Here is a 23,822-nt window from a genome sequence, read left to right on the forward strand (position 1 = left end):
TTAATAAAAATTTAAACCTTCATTTCTCACCGTATGTATTGGTTTGAATAAATTTCATAAAAACTTTTCTTTGGATAATATAAATTTTAAAAGATATATTTTCACACGAAATCTTTTTTGAAATTTATTACTGAAACTGATTTTGGGTTTGCAATAATAAAAAACAATTTTTAGTTTTGATTTTTCATTTTTTTTATATAAAAAAGCTACAGGTGTGTTTTTTTTCATTTAAAAAAAGTTTAATTACCTTTTTCATCCCTATATTTATAGTCAATAGTCAATTTGGTACAGTGGTTTTTAAAAAATTCAATTTGATCTTTAAGTTTTTTAAAATGTATTCAGTCTTTTCTGTTAAATATCACCAAACGGCGTTAAGTGGTGCTTATGTGGCAGAATTTCTGATTTAGGACACCACGGTCCATCGCTGCCCATTCACCACCTCTGGACCGCACCACATAATCGCTCCTCCAAATCGACCATGGAAACGCAACTCACCATCGTAACTCACGATCGCACCACAGAAACCCTAAATCAGAAATTTAAAATCAAGCACCATCCACGTAACTTACACGTGCCTGCCACATAAGCACCACTCAACGCCGTTTGGTGATATTTAACAGAAAAGACCATTTTGAATACATTTTAAAAAACTTAGAGACCAAATTGAATTTTTTAAAAACCACTATATCAAATTGACTATTGACTATAAATATAGGGAAGAAAAAGGTAATTAAACCTTAAAAAAAAAAAATCAAAATAATGGATATGTAAAACGAAAAGATGTCATTGACTTGATTCGGTTAAGAACAGAGTAATATTGAAGAGTGTTTGAAGTGAGTGAGGTGAATGAATGAAAATCCGATCGAAGAAGAGTTGCGGTGAAGCATCCAAATTGGTGGCCATGGCGAAGAAGGGAAGCTCCAAAACTACCATTTTCTTCATCTTCATCTCTTTCATACTTTTTTGTGCTATTCTCCCTGTTTTCGCTCCTCTTCCTTCTTTCCACTCTCACTCTTCTCACCATTCTCATCGCAATACAGTAAGTTTCTTTACTCATTCTCTCTTTTCTATTCATTTTTTTGCATCGTGATGTTGTCAACTGGTTACACAACTACATGAGCTAGCTCTTTGCCAAATGGTAATGCTAAGATTGATGTGTAGCAGAGGCAGTGATATTGGACTGTGCTGTTAGTAAACTGTTAGCGAAGGAGTTTCTAATTTTTAGCCCTTTTACTGAAATTAGGGAAAATGTTATGATATAAGAGTACTGTCTTCAATTCTTCAAGATAACTTGCACTATAGTTTGATTGTTATTTTCTACCTTAATAACTAGCTACGGTAATCAGGTTAACAGAAAGTTTGAGATTGCCAGTGATAGGTTCTGGAGAGACGGTGAACCGTTTCAGATCATCGGGGGTGATGTGCATTATTTTCGAGTGCATCCGGAGGTATTATATTTCTTGCTGACATCTCTTAGTTTGGAGAGAGTGAGAGGGATTTTCAGCACCTGCCTGCCTGCGCACCCACTGCACGTCGTGATTGTGTTTCAGTCAATGGAAATATTATTGTTTCTTCCTCTTTAGATCTGTTTTTGTTCTTTTATCTTGTATTTTATGCTCAGCAGAACAAGAAAATGGAGTGAGCTATCACGTTCTCTTGTTATCTTCCTCATGAGGATAACACAGATTGATAAAAGAATTTGCCTCATTATTATCTGAGACATCATAACTCATAAGCATTTTGTTTTGTTCAAGTTGAATGCTTTCATATGGCGATGTTGTTTTCTTTCTAATTGGCAGTACTGGGAAGATAGACTGTTAAAAGCCAAGGCACTGGGCTTGAACACAATTCAGACATATGTTCCTTGGAATCTGCATGAGCCAGCTGCTGGAAAGTTTGTTTTCGAGGGTTTCGCAAACATTGAAGCATTCCTCAACCTTTGTCACAAACTTGGTCTCCTTGTGATGATTCGACCTGGACCATACATATGTGCAGGTTGGATATTGTTGAAGATATGATTTGATTGTTAAAGATATGATCTCATTAGGTTGAATGTACATAGGGATGTAAGATGTATTTAGTAGATATGCAGAGATTTTATTTTATTTTGTTACCTTAATTATCTTGTACATATGATTATAAATAGATCAGTGTGTGTATGCTCATAACACACAATTCCCATACGCCGACATGGTATCAGGGTAGGGTTCAATCTCTCATTTTTTTTTCTCGCCCAGTTACTGTTTTTCATGGTGAATAGTACCTTTAACGCTTCCTGCTTCCAAACAGCAACTCATAATCAAGACCAAAGATTTGAGTATAACCATTAACCACCCAACTATATACACCCAGTGACAACCAACAATAGCCATATTTGGGGGTAATTTAACCCAATGGAGGAGCAAGAAACATAATACAGTTGCTAGATCTAGTATTGAAGTCAAATATCTGCCATGGAAGCAGCTACAAGTGAAATTACATGGCTACAACAACTCCTTCAGCAGCTCCAACTGGGGAACATTTAGGACACTGCACTTATTTGCGTTAATCAAGCCACTCTTCATATTGCATCTAATTCAGTCTTCCGTGAAAAGACTAAATACTTGGAGATATATTGTCATCTTGTGAGAGAAAGTGCTCTCAGGGAGAAATCACCATTGAATTTGTTAGCTCGAGTTACTAGCTACCAGATATGCTCACAAAATCTGTCAAGGGGTTTCAAATTGATCATATTTGTAGTAAGTTTGACACATTTGGCATATATGTTCTAGCTTGAGGGGGAATCTTGAAGATATGATCTAATTAGGTTGAATGTAAATCAGGAGGATATAAGATATATTTAGCAGATATGTGGGGATTTTATTTTATCACCTTAATTATCCTGTACATATGATACGATTATAAATAGATCAGTATGTGTATGCCCATAAAACACACAATTCCTGTAATCCTACTGATACCTTACTACTTAAATGCTTGTTTACTCAATTTATCAAGGAACTTAAAGTTTGTCTAGATTACCAAAACATAATTTGCCGATTTTCATATATACCTTTTCAGTGAAGAATGTAATTTTTGGGTTGTACTCACTTAGATTAGATCTCTTTTGACAAAATAGCAGAATTGTAAAACCCATATCATGCAAGTTCCATGATATTTTTAAATCTCCTCCCTGATTTAATCTATTTAGATGTCCCGTACAAGATTATATGGAATATTATAACTGTTAGATTCACTCACAATTTTTTTTTGAAATGACCTAGTTTCTCCACTCTAAAAGCCATCCTTTGCTCTTCCTTTTCAATTTGTACTTTGTGATGTATGGTTTTGTTCTGCTGCTTATGTTTCATTTAATAAATGTCTTGAATTAGATCTGAATTTCATTTGATTGCTTTACTTCATCCTACTTATATGCAGTATCATGTGTCAATTTTAAACTTTAATGATTTGCTGTTATGATTTTCAAATCTGAGAGACCTATCAAAGTTTTTATCCCACTCCATGATGACAAATTTTCTTTTTTTCCTGTATAGTGTGACAACAAGAGAAGGCAACATGTGTTTTTTTCTGTTGCCAATCCAAAGTCTGTATGGCTGGCTGTTGTCATCTTTTTGTCACAATTATTTCCATTTCTTATTTTTTATAGATAATATGGAGAAGGAAATGTAGTAAAGGCTGACTGAGAACACAAACAAGGTCATTTCCTGATGTGTGGATGAGCATTACCCTTAAGGACTTATCTGTGGTATGTCGTGCAAGTCTCCCAAGGTACAAAAGGAACTTCTTGGGTAGTACCAAAGAGCACAAAACTAGCAAGCAAGCTTGTAAGAGCCAAGAACCAAAGATAGGAGAAGAGAGGAGAGTGAGTGAAGGTGTGATTTGGAAGAGAGGAGAAACACCTATTTATAAGGAGTGGAGACTTGACCTACATGGTCACAAGCTCCCACGATCCCGTTAGGTTATGAAGGATAGGGTAAATGATGTGGAAAACAGAGAAAGGGAGACAACGTTCATGGAGCTTGGAGGCCAAGGATCTCATAAACTAAGGCTCCAAGGTTCACAAGGCCAAAAAGTAGGGAAATTCAGACAGGCTTTAATATTTACATTAACCAAAGGCAAAAAGAAAATAAACCAAGTGGTAAAAAGAACCTAAACCTCCTTATCACAGGAGGGAGAATTGAACTGTGCACAAAAAAACCCAAAAAATGAAGCCCGCCTCCTATACTATCCACTTTGGATGTGTAGTAATCTAGGAAATGTGGGACTATATGCCTTTTGTAATACTGAAAATTTACATTGGGAAAAAAATGTTTGGCTTCTGTATGCTGTGCACTAACTTTGGCATTGTTCTAGATGACTATCTTATCTATAGATATCTTATTTCCTCTTTTATACAGTATATTTAATCCCCCCCTCACCCCGACCCCCTGGAATCTCCATTGATTTTGATATCTGGTTTAAAATGGTGAACAAGAATTCAAGATGAAGAGTTACTGTTGATTTGTTTCAGAGTGGGATTGGGGCGGTTTTCCAGGTTGGTTCTATTCCATGAACCCAACTCCCAGACTAAGATCATCTGATCCTACATATCTACAACTGGTATGTTTTTCTTAATATATTTGATTATAATGTTCGTCTTCCATGCAACTAACTTCTTTGTACTCAGTAATCTTATGGTTGGAGTTGTATTTTTTATGTTTTTTATTCTATATTTCAATCTCTTATAGGCCTTTCTGTTTTTCTGCTCTTCCCTCATGTTTTGCAATTTTGGAAACACAACTCGACATGTGCCTCTTGGTGTTTTATAATTTTTTCATATTTTATTGCATATTCTCTCTCATGTTCGATGTTCTTTCTTCTCCATTTAAAAATGTAAGTTTTTTTAGTCTTGACAAATTCTGTTTTGTCTGCATGATAATCCTGACTTTCTAAGAACAATGTGAATGCAGTATTCTCTTATTTATGCGGGAATCAAACAATGTTATATGAATTACAGATATGTTGCCTTAATCAGTTCAGCATCATCCTTATGATTCCTGGGCTTAAAATCTCAAGCATGGCTTCTATAATAGGTTGTAACCCCTTGCTTGATACCACGAGTGTTTTAGTAAGGAGCCTGGAGGTTGAGATTGCCGTTACCTCTTCTGAGACCAAACTTCTTAGGCCTGCATGCCTTGCTTCTCTTGCGTCTTCTTAAAGTTAAATTAAGATTATGGTAACGTGTAACCTCAAGATTTGAATTTAGCTCAATCTGGTTGTGACAATTAAAGAGTGGTATCTTTAGAAAGTTATTGAACAATATACAAGTGCAGATGTTGTCAGGCTATAACACTGCCTGTCTCTCTCATATTGATTCTACAGAATCAGCCATGTTGGAGAAATCCTTTAGTGCCTTTGCTGTCAGGCTATGCACAATTAAACCATCTATTTGATATTTCTAGAAGGGAATAGGTGAACTTTGTTTGTGACTTCCTTGTAACAATGTCTTAGACTGGTTTAAATGGAATATGTTAAACAAGGCATTATGATCATTGAACTCATAGCATTTTGTACACAACTCTAGATTGTAAGTAATGTGATTTTGGAAAGGATGTCTATGTCCTTGAAAGCATTTGGTGTACGTTTTTCTCCATGTTTATATATTATTTTTATTGAAGTTTGTGCTTATTATAGTTTGAAATTTAAGGTTGAAAGATGGTGGGGTAATCTGCTTCCAAAGTTTCTTCCTCTCCTATATTACAATGGAGGCCCTATAATAATGGTTCAGGTATGTTGTTTTGGGTAGAATTTATTAATTGTATTCACCTGATTGGCATTATTATACCAGATGTTTAAAAAACATAAAATATGTTGAAGTGCATGTTCTGACTTCAAAAACAAAAAACTTTATGTGCTTATTTGCTTCTTCAAGTTATAGGGGTATGATCATAAAATATGTTGAAGTGCATGTTCTGACTTCAAAATTAAATTAAATTTATGTGCTTATTTGCTTCTTCAAGTTATAGGGGTATGATGGAGAATGAAAATAGATATTCTGAATTGTTGATATGATATGTATTAGAGACAAATTATTGAAACCATACACTAATCGTTTTAGGTCATTAGTATACTAATGCTGTACACAAAACTTGATTGGTACAAGCCTGACACAATAATACCAATAAGTCATAAGATTAAAAAACAAGAAGAATCCTATTATTTTTAACATTTATCTTCGTATTTGTTCTCTCTAAAACTTAAGCTATGTGTGGTTTGCTTACATTCAGTAGAAAGTAGTCTGTCTAAATAAGCAAGTATTCCTCTACTCATGTGAATCCCTGAATGCTTAAATTTCTTTATTTAGATTGGACTTAATCTCACAATTAGTGAATATTTTTCAAGATTTGTACATTTCTTCTCTTTTGATGTTAACCACTTATCTTATGAAAGGAGGATTATATTGACTTATATGACATCATTTGACAGATTGAAAATGAGTTTGGTTCTTATGGAGATGACAAAGCATATCTCCATCACCTGGTCACCCTGGCTAGAGGTCATCTTGGTCATGATGTTATTTTGTAAGGATTCTTATGTTTTTTAACCCTGCCACTTTATTGTGCTTAAACTGAAGTATCTTTCTGTAATATGATATATGGATGCTATGGTCATCTGAAGAGTTAGACCGTGGCTTTTAGTTCTGTCTGTATCTTTCGGTCTCAGTAATTTAACTGCCTAAATTTCAATGTGAAGAAAAATGAAAAGAAGATACTGATAAAGAAGTGAACAAATTGGAAAAAGGAGAGAGAATGTACTGAAAGAGGAGGATTAAGTGGAAGAAGCTAAGTCAGGATAAAAAGAAGTCAGGCCACCCCAAATAGTCCAATTTTTGAACTATTGAGGATAAAACATTAGCTATTAACGGAGTTGACTACTAGTTTCCAGTCAAACAATTAAATCAATAATTTTAGGCATCCTGAATGTTCCTAGTAATTTTTTGTTTTCTTCACTTAATCTCACTTTTGCAAAGTATCCTGTATCTCAGATATATGCAATTTTTAATTTTCTTGCATCTTCATAATTAAATCTACCAAATTTAGTTTACAGTCTCGTAGGAATTCCTGTCTAGACATTATAATTTGTACAGGGAATGAAAAGAGATTGTAAACAGTTTTTTGTAGAGCAAATCATTTGGTGACAGCTAAAGTTCTCTTTTCTATACACATTTTTGCAGTGGTCTCTATAGTGTTTCGAGATAAATAAGATTTTGTGCTATAGTGGTATATTTTTCAGAAAAAAGTATTGATATGTTTATCAATAAAGAAGGATTGGTTAAAAATAGAAACATGAAGTTGAATTTCAACTTTTGAACTTCTATTCATAATGTTCAAATATACCCATAAAAATCCAAAATTTAAACCGATAATGGAACAGGGCAATATCATGGCTTAGAGTTCGATCTCTTATTTTAATCTTTTTCCTTATATTCACTGTTTTCAGATACACTACAGATGGAGGCGTGAGGGAAAATCTTGAGAAAGGATCTATTCGTGGGGATGCTGTCTTTACAGGTGGAAATTTGTTATTATAAATGTTACTTTAAGGTTTTACAAACATGTATTTTCTCACCTTCCTCTCTCTCCCTCCCTCCCTCTGTATAAAGATATGTGAATAAGAAAAACTCTCAAAGTATGTGACATGCTACATCCATGACAGATTTGTGTGCCTGTGTTTTTGTGTGAACTCCAATCTTATTTTCTTATCCTTATTAATTTGTTGTTGATTGACATGACTGATAATAATATATATATATATATATATATATTTTTTTTTTTTTTGGTAGCTGTTGATTTCAGTACTGGTGATGATCCTTGGCCTATATTCAAGTTACAAAAGGAGTTCAATGCCCCAGGAAAATCACCACCTTTGTCAGCGTAAGTGCACTCCTATGAAATATTATTTCTGTTTATCAAATGCAAAATACTCAAAGTGCTTTGTCATATCAGCGAGTTTTACACTGGGTGGCTTACACACTGGGGAGAGAAAATTGCCACGACAGATGCTAATCTTACAGCAGCTGCTCTTGAAAATATTTTGCAGAAAAATGGTTCTGCAGTCCTCTATGTATGTCTCAACCTCTACCTTTGTACTGCTTGAAAATCACATTCTGAATAATCTTCTTGGTTTGGGTTTTCTAATTTTCAGATGGCACATGGTGGAACTAACTTTGGATTTTATAATGGAGCCAATACTGGTGTAGATGAGGCTGACTACAAACCTGATCTCACTTCTTATGATTACGTTAGAAATCTTTTAACCCTTATGTTGAACCTTCCATAGTGAACTGTCGCATGCATATTCCAAACTGGACTGACTATCACATATCCAGGATGCACCAATTAGGGAATCTGGTGACGTTGACAATTCAAAATTCAATGGTATGGATGTAATGTTTTTCACTCATTTTCAAGCCATCAATATTGTATTGTACTTTTTAGTTTTCAAAATATTTACTATTTTGCAAATCTTTAGCCTACTAAAGCACTTTGTCATGCTGTGGAAGCAATATTCAAAGAGTCAAATAGAAAGTGTGTCTGAATGGCTCTACCTTTTAATTTCTAATTATGTCTTTCTATGTTTTATGCTTTTCATGTTTATTATAATGTTATAAACATAGTCGAGGTTTCAAAATCACACCCTTTGTAACTTGGTTTCAGAATTAAGAGATTACTCTTGTTTTATAGGGAAAAGAAATATGATATTTGTTATAGTTCGGGTGTTCGTGTAGAGAAAGAAATCATTTCGCGTAAAACATATTGGGCAATAGCAAGTTTCAAGAAAGTTGTACTTTTTCACCAGTCACCCTCTCGCATATTATGAATCAAAATTATGTGGAACTTTACAATCTATAATGTTTAATACTTTAATTACTTCCGTACTTGCATAAAATATCATATATTCAGTTGAAGAATATCTTCTTGTTGATCCAGACTATAATCCTTCTGGTTTTGTCATTATTTGTTAAACTTTGTCATTTTCACTATAATCATCCAAGCAAAACTTTAAATTTGTGCTTGCATATGTTTCAGATATTCGAAGGGTTATAGCAAGATATACCTCAGTACCTCTTCCATCTGTTCCCTCTAATAATGAAAAGGCAAGATATGGACCAATTCACTTACAAAGAAAGGCTTTTTTATTTGACACGTTAGATTTCACCAATTCCACTAATGTGTTTGAATCTGAAACTCCAATGCCAATGGAGTATGTCGGCCAGGTATGTCATTTCTTTTCATATCGGTGAAAGATTCCTAAACTCCTAGATTATATTATTTAATATTAACCTTTGTGTTCAGTTGTTTGGTTTTGTATTGTATGTCACTGAATACAGAGCGAAGAGAGGTGGAAGAATTTTGTTCATACCAAAGGTGCTATTTTAATTCCTTCGTTAGTTCTCATTTTGTTTCGTAGCTACTTTCTTGTGATACTATCATCTTATTTCTATTACCCATAGCTAGAAAGTTTACAGAATGTCTCTTCAATATAGCTTCTCTAAATACAATGAATGATAAATGTGCAGTTACATGACAGAGCTCAAGTATTTATTTCATGCCCTTCTGAAGAAAATGGTGCTAGGCCAACTTATGTTGGAACTATTGAAAGGTGGTTAAATAACAAACTAAGTCTTCCTGATGTTAAATGCCATTCTAAAACCAACTTATTTATTCTGGTATGTACCTGCTTTCTTTATGTATTCTTATATCATTGTGTAAAGAATTTATTTTTGGCCGATTTTTAGTTCATGAGCTTATATGTCTTGTACTATGCAAATATCAGTTTTGATTATTTCTCTTGGTGGGATTTCATGAATTGATCTTCGTCGTTCCTTGTGGAGAAAACAAGGGATACCAGAGAATTTAAATATTTATTGACGACTTGAAGTTTTGGTTTCAGTGGTACTTTAAGAGAACCACAAGTCCGTTACACCTGTTGCTTTACGCTACTCAAAGAAGTTAACATAAATAATGGTAAAAAATATTGGTTTTAGTACTTACAAATTTGTTTTAGTAGAACATTTGTTTTTAGTTAGTCCTTAGAGAATAAATAAAACAACAGCGTCAGCTACTTGATGAATAATGCAAGGTTTGATTATGCTTTTAGTCTCTGAAATTTGGAGTGAATCATGTTTTGGTTCTCTAAATTAAAAAAAATAGTATATTTTACTCTCTCAAATTTGAAAATATGATTTTAGTTTTTTAAACACTAAATTTGAGAGACTTAAAACAGTTTTTTTTAAATCATTTTAGTTGTTCAAATTTAGTTTCTAGGGATTCAAATCACATATTTGTACTTTAAGAATCTAAAAAGTGATTATTTTTTTAAAAAAATTCGTAGGACCGTAATTATACTTACTCTAAATTTAGAGACCAAATACATGATTAAGTCATAATGTAATTATGTTTTTTTTCTTAACTTCTACTTATAAAGTGAGCCATTTGAATTAAATATTGGGCCTAATAGTCAATATTAGAAGTTAGTTGCTGAATTGATACATTTCATTCTATTTTTGTAACTTGACATTATTTATTGATAACTTCTTACTTTAGTTGTATAGTTTGTTATTTCTGATTGTTAGTTATATAAATCAAGATGCCTCAACTTCTGAGCGGTTTCCTTCAGCTGATAACATGTTATGGGATTTCGCCGATTACTTTCTTCTGCCTTTTGTAGGTTGAAAACATGGGTCGTATAAATTATGGGGCTTTCATCTTTGATAGGAAGGTATATGTCATCTGAAGCTGATATTGCAACTCTAAATGTTTGATGGTAATTGGTTGATGTTTGACACAACTTCTACAGGGCATTCTGTCTTCAGTTTATCTGGACGGGGAAAAAGTAAAAGGGTGGAAAATGTTTCCTATTCCTTTGCACAACCTGAATGAAATGTCAACCTACAATCCTATCACGCAGGCTTCATACTCTGCATTCAGTGAAATAACATCATCCAGAAAAAAGTTGATTTACAAGCATGGTATGTACTAAAATACATTCTGGGTGTGTGGAGGAGAGATGCCTTGTTCTATCATCAATGCTCATTCGTATCTCGTAATTTTCTCAGTCATCACTTTTATGGTATTTTAAATCTTTGTCAAATGGTGTTTCTTTTCCTGCAGAGAATACTTCCAAAGAACCTGCATTTTATTCTGGCCACTTCTCAATTGATAAATCAAGTCAGGTCATGGATACATTTATATCAGTCAGCAATTGGGGGAAAGGCATTGTGTTTGTCAATAACTTCAATATAGGACGATATTGGCCGGTAAAGTAAAATAGTATTTTATTCCTCTTAAGAAAATTATAATTGTGATTAAACATGGGTATAACTAGAAAAATATTACAAATGATGTTATCCTGGATTTGTAAAACAACTATGATTTCATAAGATTTTAGAAGGGAGTAGTAAAGTCTAACAATGATGTTTTTGCTTTGGTTCTTTGATAGTTGAGAGGACCACAATGCAATCTCTACGTTCCTGCACCACTCCTAAAGCAAGGAGATAACTCTTTGGTATGTTCCCTGAATTGCTTTAATAATTTGACTTAACATTTATAATTGTTTTCTGTGATGTAAATTTGCTAAGGTAAATGTAACTCTGAACTCATAAATGGTTTCTATTGGAGATGTTACAACTTCACTGGTATATCTCAAAAATTGATGTTCACTTGAGAGAATCACATTCAAATTTGATTACATTCTCCTGAACCAATGTGTAGGTAATACTTGAGCTAGAATCTCCAGATCCTGAACTTGTGGTTCACACAGTCGATGAGCCAGACTTCACATGTGGTTCTAGTGGGATGAGTCTTCATCAGCTGAAGTAAAATGTCATAAATTTGAAAATACTTTAAGAAGTTGGAGTTCAATAAAGTTTCTTACCTTCAATCAATTTTAAATATACTTGTTTCAATAGTTTTCCTCGTTTTGTGTGTGCAGAGTAAATCCAGTCAAAAGATAAATATTAATAATCACTTTTGAAGTGTAAAAACTATTGAAGAAAAGTCTCAGTTTTCACGTTTTATTCTAATATTATAAAATAATATTTATACTTTGTAGACATAAGCTTCCACTCTATAGATATTTTAATTTTAGTTTTATTTCATAAATGTATATTTACTTTATCTCGCAAATATCAAAATACCGTGTAATTGCTAGTTTTAATTGATTATCTTTATGAGCAAACTTTTTTTAATGGTTAAAAAAACATTTTTTTTTATAAAAATTAACCTATTCGTTATAAAAATATAATCTGTAAATTCAATATTTAATGATTATGATATGATATATATATATATATATATATATATATACACATAAAATTTATTTACAAATATTTAGGAGAAAGGATAAAATTTTAAGTGTTTACTCTAATTTTTAACAGATATACACTGTAAATAGCTTCTATTTTATTTCTTCCCACTTACCACATTCAATTAATCATGATATTTAGACTAGATTTTTTTTAAACAAAATCAATAGCTATTTTGTTATGATAGACATTATTAAAAGTTAAAAATGACTTTACATAATGAATTATTATAAAATTTAATCATTAATCGTTTATGCACAAATACCTGTTGAGAATAAACTATATGTGAAACGGAAATTGAATTGGATATTATTAAGGTCAGTAAAGTACACAAATGGTTCAAACTAAAAATAATAAAAAGTGTGTAATATATAAATAAACTGACTTCAACCTTAACTACATTATCATTGATAGATATTTTTAAAACATATATTTTAATTTTGTAGATTATATTTGAATTTTTAAATATTTCAGTTAGGAATCAGTTTTTATTTTCAAAACAAAACAGTTTTTTTTTTAATATAATTCAATTAAGGGGGGAAATTAAAAGCTTTTTTCCCTTATTTTGCAGTAAGCAGAAGGTAACATGAATGATTCAAGAAGCAGCACACAAGCTTGTGCTGCTTGCAAGTACCAACGAAGGAAGTGCGGATCCAAGTGCATTCTTGCGCCGTTTTTTCCTCATCACCGCGAAAAACAGTTTCTCCTTGCTCACAGGCTCTTCGGAGTTGGAAAAATCACGAACATGATCAAGCCTCTCGATCCTGGTCGCAGAAACATAGCCATGGCCACCATTATCTACGAGTCTGATATGAGAGCCAAGGACCCTGTTGGGGGCTGTTTGAGGATCATTCAAAACTTACAATCTCAGATTGCATATTCTCAAACTGAACTCCAACTTATGCTTCAACACCTTGCCTTCTTCAGACGATCATCACCACCACCCTCCTTCTCATCCCATCCTTCTCCTTTACCATTTCAATTTCAACACCAATTCAAATCGAGAGGTCCATTACAAATTCAAGAAGAGAAAGATCCTTATCATTTATTGCAAGAAGATATAAAGTTGGAGACTGACAATCAGGACGCATGGCGTCGTCGTCGGGTATGATTGGTGTTCTTTTAAAAAAAATTAATCTTTTTCACAACATGTGTAGATGGTGCATGAGAGTTGTTCAAATATGCAATTATTTAATTTTTATCATATGGTACGAGTTTTGTTATTTTTTGTTCAATTATATTGTTTTGTGATTCATGAGAAATGAAAAACTATCTTCCAAGATAGTAGATAAGAAAGAAGTGAAGAAGTGAGTGGGTATTGGAGCCTTTTGGGTGGTTTTTTCACTTGGTTGGTTGCCATGGAGAATGAGTGATGCATTGTTGCATGGAGTTTGGGAGGAATTAATGGAGAAGAAACTGAGTGATTCAAAGCACTTTTCTTGTGAGTTTTAAGGAAAAAAAAGAGAAGTGTTTTTGAGTTCTCAGTGCATACATGTTAATAATCACATCTTTTTCTCTTCTTCGTCTTTTTTGAGTTATGCAATCTAATTTAAATTAATTATTTATAAGAGCAAAACATGAGTATATTTCCAGTTAATTAAGAGTTTCTACTACTCATTTTATTACTTTTATATTTTAATTAAATAAAATTCAATACTGGTGTCAAAAATATCTTTTTAGTTTGCCATTAAGACATTGTTACGCAGATAAAAGATAAATTGAGAAAATAGCAATTAAAAAGCAAACTTGTATAACTATCCGTATGTGTTGTTTGTCTGGGAAGAAAGAGGAAACCACGTTTCACCTTTTTTTTTTTTGTACATGTAGAGTCGTTTGGCTCATGTGGTCTAAGTGCTTCGAGTGGACGTCGACAGAACATAACGAGCCTTGTACATGGGGATGCAGATGGCTTTGTACACGACGGCGCTCACGCCTCGTGGAGGAGCTTGTAGGAGGAAGAGTGGAGTGGGTATTTGAGCCTTTTGGGTGCGTCTTTTACTTGATTGGTTGCCATGGAGAGTGATGCATTGTTGCATGGAGTTGTGGAGGAATTAATGGAGAAGAAAGTGAGTGATTCAAAGCACTTTTCTTGTGAATCTTAAAGAGAAAAAGAAAGTGTTGTTGAGTTCTCCATGCATGTGAATAATCACATTTTTTTTTTTACGTGAATGGATCCTCTATATATATAGTTTTCCATAAAACCTTAAATTTGCTAATTTTGAACTTCACCTTTATTTATCTCTACCTTCTCGTCTCAGTCAAATCTCATTCAAGCTATCTTCTTGCCTTTATATGCAATCTAACTCAAATTAATTATTTTATAAGAGCAAAATATGAATATATTTCTAATTAATTAAGAGTTTCTTCTACTCATTCTATTACTTTTATATTTTAATTAAATAACTTAATTCAATAGTGGTGTCAAAAATATGTTTTTCGTTTGCCATTAAGACATTCTCGTACAAGAGAAAAAAAATATATATTTACAACATATACCACCTTGTCAAACTTCTAAATGGAAATATATCAAACTTCTAAATGGAAGAATTGATATATTGAGAAATAACTTTTTTTCTCTAAATAATTAAATAATATATTTTTAATAACAAAATATTAAATTGAGATGAATTATTATTATTATTTAAAATAAAATAGTTGTAAATAGGTTGTTTAAATTAGTATAAGTATAAGCCTACTCCAAATGTAAAAAAGTTACTAGAATATAAAATGATTGAAAAACATAAAGTCTTCAACTATAATGTAAGTCTATTAATATAAAGTGAAGAATATTATGCCTCAACTAAATAATAACTTTTCAAACCATATTTCCTAATATAAACATGACTCCAGTTTAGTATGAATGCAGAGTGTAAATTATATCAACATTTTGAATAAAATGTAAATGCATGTTGACGATAATTCTTTTATAAATAAAAAATAAAAAAAAAACACTTTACGGTGTCCTAACTATAAAAACGTTAAAATTCTAACTGCCTAAAATATAATGTATATAGAGGATAAATAATATCCATGGAATAATCTTCGTCTACAGAATTTCTTTCGATGAATAATAAAATATTTTTTATAATCTTAATCTTGTTATTGTATTATTTTCTTACTACTTTTCCAACTCAATACAAACATATCACATAAAGTTTATTTCAGTCATTCCATATCAATTAAGACTACACAAAGTTTACTAATCAATGAATATCTTAATAAAATTAATTTTATTTAGAACGTTTACCAAATTTTAAACATATACATAATCATCTTTATCACATCCTTATTTCACAACATTCTTCTCATTATTCATAACATACTTCAAAACATTATTCATTTTACCAAATTTTAAACATATACATAATCATCTTTATCACATCCTTATTTCACAACATTCTTCTCATTATTCATAACATACTTCAAAACATTATTCATTATATTCAGCACCACATTACTCAATATAACCTCGATCAAAGTAGTCTTGTGTTCTAAATACTTTAATCTTATAAATATTGTCATCATATGTTGTGCTCTAAATACCTTAATCTTCTAAATGATATCAACATATATTTTTGGTCAATATAGTCTTATACCAATAATCGTATTTGTTAGTTTGGTAATCGCAACAATACATATAATGAGGGTGAATCCAACCTCTAGATGAAAAGTATGAGATGTGTGATTAATTTTACTTGGTTAATTGTGTATAATGAGGGTGAATCCAACTTCGAATCACACTCACACTCCAAATCACGCTCGTACTCTGAATTGCACTCGTACTCCGAATCGCGCTGATTGCAGAGATCACCGATATCGCTACAACTCCAAATCGCACTCTGAGAAATCTGGCTGATTTTCACTTTGTAAAACCTACCCTTTGAACCCTAAATTTTAAAATTTTGTCTCCTCAACATTAGGCTCCACATTGTAATATTCTATTATATTTTGGTTCAACTCATCAGCTGTAATCTGGCGCACCCACATAGTGGGTTGTCAAATTATCGGTACCCTTCATAAAATTTCCCCTTTGCCTTCCTCGTTTTACAAAAATTACCTTATAACGTAATCAACATTTTTTCCTTTCTTATTTTATAAAAAAGGTCATTGCCACGTAATCAACCCAGTCACGTCAGCACGTTGTATTCTGGGACAAGGGACTTACGGTTGTTGAAAAAACATTTTTGTTCTTGGAAATAGTTTTTCATTTCTTTTCCTGAATCACCTTGTTTAATACTTTGAATTGTCATATGTTATATATTTTTTCTAAATGTCATCACTCTCATAAAAGTTTATTATTAGATAAAAAGGAAATAATTGAAAAGTATGTTAGTAAGAAGAATTTGTAAACTTAGTCTTAAATTTTAAATATATCAAATTTAATGTATGCTAATTTATTTAAAATAGTTTCAATATTATCCCATCAAATTTTCGACAAAACTTTTGTCAAAAGAACCTCGTACCATGTGATAAAAAAGAAAATAATTGAAATGTATATTAGTACAAAGAATTTGTAAACTTAGTCTCAAATTTTAAATATATCAAATTTAATGTATGCTAATTTATTTAAAATAGTTTCAATATCCCATCAAATTTTTTACAAAACTTTTGTCAAAAGAACTTCGTACCATATGATAATGATGAAATAATTGCATATCTCAATCTTTCAAGATAACACCTACTCTCATCTCATGCACTACTTTTTTTCAAAAGAAACTTCGATAAAAATGAAATAATTGCATATCTCAATCTTTCAATATATATATAACAAAGTATCATATTTTTTTTGTCACTAAGATTTGAACCAATTCTCCTCTTACCAAAGACCATCATAGTTCAAAGCTGCGACGAAACACAACGTCATGATATTGGTTTTCAGTCTCCTGTTGAAGATGGTTGCTGCCCCTTCAAGACATGTGTTTGATGAAGACATTTATGTACAATTCATGTATATTTCTTTTTGCTTTAAGAATGTCTTAGGTAGTGTTTAGAGGTTGTTTAAGAGTAGATTTTTTGCTGAGTAACTCACCTCCTAGCCTCTGGCCATGTGATAAGAGCAAGCACAATATTTCTTAAACTATTTTTCACATGTTTTACAAAAAACACGTTTACTGCATAAAAATAAATCTGTTCTTTTCTAAATAAATAAACAGATTCTTTTTTAAACTGATGCTTTGGCTAAGTCTTGTGAAAATTAGATTTTGTGCATCAAGTATTTTGACTAAGTCTTATACCTTTCAAAACGACTGTGTTTTAATAGTTAAGCTTTTTCTGTTATCGTTTTGAAAAATAAATTTGTTCATCTGTAAATGAATAGATTTTGTTTTACTCTGGTGCCATGTCTATCTTAAACGGTTTTTTTTTGTCCTTGCACCAGAATGGTTGACTAAGTCTTCTTCACATAACAGATTCTCTAATAAATCTGTTCATTTTATTTTCAATCTGTTCTTTTTATAACAGCTTTAACAGTTTTTCAAAAATCTGTTATAAGTTGGTTTTCTATAAAAAGAAAACTTGTTTATGAGTTTAAACATCGATCATACAATTGAGAAAACAAGTTTTGCATCAGAGAATTAAGGATTTACAAAGAATTAGCATTTGTTCTTGAAAGATTTCGAAAATCAAAAGTGTGCTTGTTCTTGTTTGGTTCCAATGGTGAGAGGTGCTGTTCAAGCAATCTGTTCTACTGGTTTAAGGCAGATTTCTGCATCCTCTATCAAGTGTATTCGTTTCACATTTCATTTCTTGTAAAAGTGTGGTTGTAAACTCTTCTTGATAGGATTTCTCAAAGAGTGTATGTGCTGAAATAGTGTTTTTCAGCAAGTGTACCAAAAGGGTTCAAGAACAGTGGTGTTTGTGTTTGTTCGAATTGTGATTTAGTGAATTTCAACTTGGATTAGGTGAAGACCGGATGTAGCTCATTGGAGTGAATCAGTATAATTGTCTTGTGTTCATTCTCCCTTAATCTCAGCACTTGAATTACTGCATATCTGTTAAACTGTCAGGAAATAAATCTGTTCAATTAATAATAAATCTGTTCTTTCTGGGCTTTCATACTGTTCTTAATTTCTGGAAAAACTATTTGATTCTGAAAAGAATATATATAATCTGTTAAAAGCCACTGGAATAGATTGATTGTGATAGGTTACTCAATTAATTGTCAAGTTATCAATTGAACCTTAATCACTTGCTTAAAATTGAAGGTTGTTTTGTGATTCACTGTTTTTCTTTCTAATATCAGGGTGTGTGACTTGCAAATTAATCTGCATAATCTTGAGATTAACTTGGCTGATATAAACGTTTTTAAACATTAACAGTGCCAAAATAAATTTGTTCCTTTTCAAATAAATCGATTTATTTTCGGTATACTGTGATAAATACTGATTCTACGAGAAACTTTTAAAAGGTCAATTCATGACACTATTAAACTCAACATCTCCAACTTCATATTTTCTTGCAATAAAAGATAAGGATCTTTCTATTCTTGATATTTTTATATATCTTTCTGTTCTTGAAAATCTTGAAATTGAAATGGATCTTTCGATTGTTCTTGAAAATTGAAGTGGTAAAAGAGAAGGATGGGATGAGGTGGTGGTGGTAGTGGTGGTTTGAAGAAGGCAAGGTGTTGAAAGATAAGTTGGAGTTGAGTTTGAAGAAGGCAAGGTGTTGAAAGATAAGTTGGAGTTGAGTTTGAGAATATGCGAGCGGAGAAGTTTTCAATGATCCTTAAGCAGTCCCGAACAGGGTCCTTCGCTCTCATATTAGACTTGTATATTATAAAAGAAATAATGATTATTAAATTATTATACGCAATTATTGTACACGTACGTTATTGTACGCAATTATAAACTATTAATTATTAGTGGATAATTACATAATTAACTTGTAATTTTGAGAGAGAAAGCCTGAACCTCCAGTAGACCAACCTTCCTGTTCGACGATCTAGTCGCACATCAACCTCACCTTCTCGGTTTCAAGACTACATAACGGGATCCCAAGCTTGTGGAGGAATTAATGGAAAAGAAAGTGAGTGATTGGAAGCACCTTTTCTTGTGAGTCTTAAAGAAAAAAGGATGTGTTCTTGAGTTCTCCGTGCATGCATGTGAATAATGTCGTACAAATAAAGAGAGAAAAAAGGTATCTTTACAACCTTATGATATATCAGTTTGTCAACTTCTAAATGGAAAAATTGATATATTGAGAACTAACTTTTTATTTTCTAAATAACTAAATAATATCTTTTTTAATAACAAAATATTAAATTGAGATAAATTATTATTATTTAAAATAAAATAGCTGTAAATAGGTTGTTTAAATTAGTATAAGTATAAGCCTACTCCAATGTAAAAAAGTTACTAGAATATAAAATGATGTGTTCAATCTATAATGTAGGTCTATTAATATAAAGTGAGGAATATTATGCCTAGACTAAAAAATAACTTTTGAAACCATATTTCCTAATATAAACATGACTCCAGTTTGGTATGAATGCAGAGTGCAAATTATATCAACATTTTGAATAAAATGTAAATGCATGTTTACGATAATTCTTTTATAAAAAAAAACACTTTAAGGTGTCCTAACTATAAAAACGTCAAAATTCTAACTGCTTATAATATAATGTATATAGAGGATAAATAATATTTATTGAATAATCTTCATCTACAGAATTTTCTTTTAATTTTATTCTTTGCTATTGTATTATTTTCTTACTACTTATTACGAAGTGGACTTTAAGCATAACTCAATGCTCATGGGGTGAGGTTTGCACCCATTTATATACAATGAAATACACATCACTCACGTAAGGTGGTCCGATAACGGTCCGATAGCGGTGACCTGATAAGTCCAACAAACACTCGCTAGGATAAGCTTTAAATGTAAGAAATTATGTAAATTAATTTCTATAAAGTGACTCACATGACTTAGAGTTTGAGCTTTGGGCCCAAATATGATTTATTTACAGTTGCGCTTGGTTCATTGAGTGGGGATCCAATATTTGGATTAGGGTTTTATGATAAATGTGAAAGGGAAAGTGAACCTTTTACGCTAATGCAGAAACTTGCCTTTGGTTGCATGATTGTCTTCCAAAAGAATGGTTCTAGGTTTTACAGTGAATGATGTTGCGCTTGGCTCTTACATATGCGAATTCGTTCCTGCACCTTAGATTAAAGCTTAATTAATTGTGAATTCTTTTATGCACCTATTGAATTCGATTAATAATTTATGTCAATTAATTCATGTGCACCTTACGTCTTTACGTCATCATTTTTTTTATGAAATTTTAGTGTAATTTAATTTGTATTAAATTAAAGTTTAATTAATTAATTGAAAGTGACGAATGGAAAATTAATTTTCTGCTTTATGTATTAAATTTTAAATTGAAATTTTGGAATTAATTGTATGATAGATTTGTAATCACCAAAGTGATCAAATCTTTATGTTTTATTTAATTCTAAATTATGGATGAAATTTTATTTCAATTAATGATATTATTTATGGAATTATTTGTATTGTAGATTTGTAATCACCAAAGTGATCAAATATTTATGTTTTATTTAATTCCAAATTATGGATGAAATTTTATTTCAATTAATGATATTATTTGTATGATAGATTTGTAATCACCAAAGTGATCAAATCTTTAAGTTTTATTTAATTCTAAATTATGGATGAAATTTTATTTCAATTAATGATATTATTTATGGAATTATTTGTATGATAGATTTGTAATCACCAAAGTGATCAAATATTTATGTTTTATTTAATTCCAAATTATGGATGAATTTTTTTTTCAATTAATGATATTATTTATGGAATTATTTGTATGATAGATTTGTAATCACCAAAATGATCAAATCTTTAAGTTTTATTTAATTCCAGATTATTGATAAATTTTATTTTAATTACCTATAGAATGGATGGTAAATTATTTAAATATGGGTAAATGGAAATTCGTTATTATAAGACATTTTTGGATCGCCCAAAGGTTGATTAGTTGTCCTTATAATTAATGGATATGATTGTTGGTAGTGAGTATGTGTTATTAGTTTTGCTTGTATATCCAAAGATAACAAGTGTTTCTAGTTAATGCATATATCTTGCCAAATAAAGTTAATACTATTAGCATCATTATGTTTTGTGTATTAATGAATCTCCCAAAGGAGAACATTAGTATACATAAAATGTTTTCTGAATATATGTTTAGTTTATGACTCGAAGTAAATGTTAAGCATGTGTGATTGCAGTATCTGTTCTTGTAGCCTTACATTCGCAAGTTACGTCTGTTCCAGTCTTTAATGGTCTAAATTTTTCTGACTAGAGTGAAAAAGTCCAATTTCACTTAGGTGTATTGGATCTTGATTTGGCCATTCGAATCGAGAAACCTGCTGCTATTACTGATGATAGTAGCAATGAGGAGAAAGCTCATTATAGGGCTTGAGAAAAGTCAAACAGACTTAGCCTGATGTTTATGCAGATGAGCATAGCAAACAATATTAAGTCTGTTCTTCCCGAAACCGAGAATGCAAAAGAATTCATGAAGTCTGTGGAAGAGCGCTCCCAAACAACTGATAAGTCTCTTGTTGAGACATTAATGAGTACATCAACCACCATTAATGTTTATTATGTATGTTTTGAATCAAACTTAACTGAAGTTCCACATAATTCTTGGTGGATTGATTCCGGATGCACAACTCATGTTTCTAACATGATGCAAGGATTCCTTTCAACCCGAACCATAAAGCCAAATGAAAAGTTTGTCTTCATGGGGAATAGAGAGAAGGTTCCAGTGGAAGCAGTCGGAACTTATCGTTTAGTTTCATTGTCTAAACTTGATGTTGCTTTTTACGTACCTAGTATATCTAGGAATTTAGTTTCATTGTCTAAACTTGATGTTGCTGGATACTCTTTTAAATTTGGGAATGAATGTTTCAGTTTATATAAGCATACCTATTTGATTGGATCGGATTATATAGATTGAACCTTGATAATCTATATGCTGAAACTCTTATGACCTCGCATCATAATGTTGGCACTAAACGTAGTTTAGTGAATGAATGTTCTGCTTTCTTGTGGCACAAACGTTTGGGACATATTTCCAAAGAAAGGATGGAGAGATTGGTAAAGAATGAAATACTTACAAGTTTGGATTTTACTGATCTGAATATATGTGTGGATTGTATTAAAGGAAAACAAACAAAACACACAAAGAAATGAGGCCTGTTTAAGATTTACATTAAATGGCTCTGATACCATATTACGAAGTGGACTTTAAGTCTAACTCAATCCCATAAAACCGGTTCATGGGGTGAGGTTTACACCCATTTATATACAATGAAATACTTTTATCTCTAGACGATGTGAGATCTCCAACACTACTTTTCCAACTCAATGCAAGCATATCACATAAAATTGATTTCACTTCTCGTCATTCCATATCAATTGATCACCAAGACTACACAAAGTTTAGTAAAGAATGAATATTTTAATAAATTAATTTTATTTAGAACATTTACCAAATTTTAAACATATACATAATCATCTTTATCACATCCTTATTTCACAACATTCTTATCAACCCTTTTTTCCTTTCTCATTTTACAAAAAGGCCATTGCCACGTAATCAACCCAACATGTTGTATTCTGGGACAAGGGACTTACGGTTGTTGAAAAAACATTTTCGTTCTTGGAAATAGTTTTTCATTTCTTTTCTTGAATTACCTTGTTTAATACTTTGAATTGTCATATGTTATATATTTTTTGTAAATGTCATCACTCTCATAAAAGTTTATTATTAGCAAAAAAGAAAATAATTGAAAAGTGTTACTAAGAGGAATTTGTAAACTTAGTCTCAAATTTTAAATATATCAAATTTAATGTATGGTAATTTATTTAAAATAGTTTCAATACTATCCCATCAAATTTTTGACAAAACTTTTGTCAAAAAGAACTTCGTACCATATGATAAAGATGAAATAATTGCATATCTCAATCTTTCAAGATAACACCAACTCTCATCTCATGCACTACTTTTTGTTAAAAGAAACTCCGATAAAAATGAAATAATTGCATATCTCAATCTTTCAAAATATATATATATATATATATAACAAGTATCATATTTTTTTTTGTCACTAAGATTTGAACCAATTCTCCTCTTATCGAAGACCATCATAGTTCAAAGCTGCGACGAAACACAGCGTCATGATATTGGCTGTCAGTCTCCAACTTCATATCTTCTTGCAATAAAAGATAAGGATCTTTCTATTCTTGAAATTGTTACATATCTTTCTGTTCTTGAAAATCTTGAAATTGAAACGGATCTGTTCTTGAAAATTGAAGTGGTAAAAGAGAAGGATGGAATGAGGAGAAGGGTGGTGGTGGTAGTGGTGGTTTAAAGAAGGCAAGGTGTTGAAAGATAAGTTGGAGTTGAGTTTGAGAATATGCGAGCTGAGATTGTAAGTTTTCAATGATC

General features: G+C 31.6%; 2 protein-coding genes across 3 annotated transcripts; both read left to right on the forward strand.

Annotated features, from left to right (window-relative positions):
* The first annotated feature begins 770 nt into the window (after window positions 1-770).
* On the forward strand, window positions 771-13,550 carry LOC137835849 (beta-galactosidase 17). 2 transcript variants are annotated; one of them, XM_068644572.1, is made up of 20 exons: window positions 771-1,039; window positions 1,347-1,448; window positions 1,800-1,995; window positions 4,511-4,599; window positions 5,687-5,767; window positions 6,466-6,560; window positions 7,480-7,550; window positions 7,823-7,913; window positions 7,986-8,103; window positions 8,185-8,280; window positions 8,369-8,417; window positions 9,069-9,256; window positions 9,336-9,407; window positions 9,560-9,709; window positions 10,711-10,761; window positions 10,840-11,011; window positions 11,154-11,299; window positions 11,482-11,547; window positions 11,754-11,857; window positions 12,918-13,550. In XM_068644572.1, the coding sequence occupies exons 1-20, from the start codon at window positions 851-853 to the stop codon at window positions 12,934-12,936; spliced, it is 2,145 nt and encodes a 714-aa protein (XP_068500673.1). In that variant the 5' UTR covers window positions 771-850; the 3' UTR covers window positions 12,937-13,550. The 2 variants fall into 2 exon arrangements, with proteins under 2 accessions (XP_068500673.1, XP_068500674.1); XM_068644573.1 differs by having other exon boundaries at window positions 809-1,039; window positions 1,373-1,448.
* On the forward strand, window positions 13,092-21,788 carry LOC137834425 (LOB domain-containing protein 22-like). The gene is made up of 2 exons (XM_068642480.1): window positions 13,092-13,451; window positions 21,669-21,788. The coding sequence occupies exons 1-2, from the start codon at window positions 13,092-13,094 to the stop codon at window positions 21,786-21,788; spliced, it is 480 nt and encodes a 159-aa protein (XP_068498581.1).
* The last annotated feature ends 2,034 nt before the right edge of the window (window positions 21,789-23,822 follow it).

This window comes from Phaseolus vulgaris, chromosome 5 (genome assembly GCF_000499845.2).
Source record: "Phaseolus vulgaris cultivar G19833 chromosome 5, P. vulgaris v2.0, whole genome shotgun sequence".
In the NCBI taxonomy this organism is placed as follows: domain Eukaryota; kingdom Viridiplantae; phylum Streptophyta; class Magnoliopsida; order Fabales; family Fabaceae; genus Phaseolus; species Phaseolus vulgaris.

Bases quoted from the DNA above. Each gene is read 5' to 3' on its own strand.
- LOC137834425 (XM_068642480.1), top strand. From the start codon at position 13,092: ATGATCAAGCCTCTCGATCCTGGTCGCAGAAACATAGCCATGGCCACC. The intron at 13,452-21,668 runs GTATGATTGGTG...TTTTCTGACTAG, and splicing joins ACGCATGGCGTCGTCGTCGG to AGTGAAAAAGTCCAATTTCA.
- LOC137835849 (XM_068644572.1), top strand. From the start codon at position 851: ATGAAAATCCGATCGAAGAAGAGTTGCGGTGAAGCATCCAAATTGGTG. The intron at 4,600-5,686 runs GTATGTTTTTCT...TTGAAATTTAAG, and splicing joins ATCCTACATATCTACAACTG to GTTGAAAGATGGTGGGGTAA. The intron at 9,710-10,710 runs GTATGTACCTGC...TGCCTTTTGTAG, and splicing joins AAACCAACTTATTTATTCTG to GTTGAAAACATGGGTCGTAT.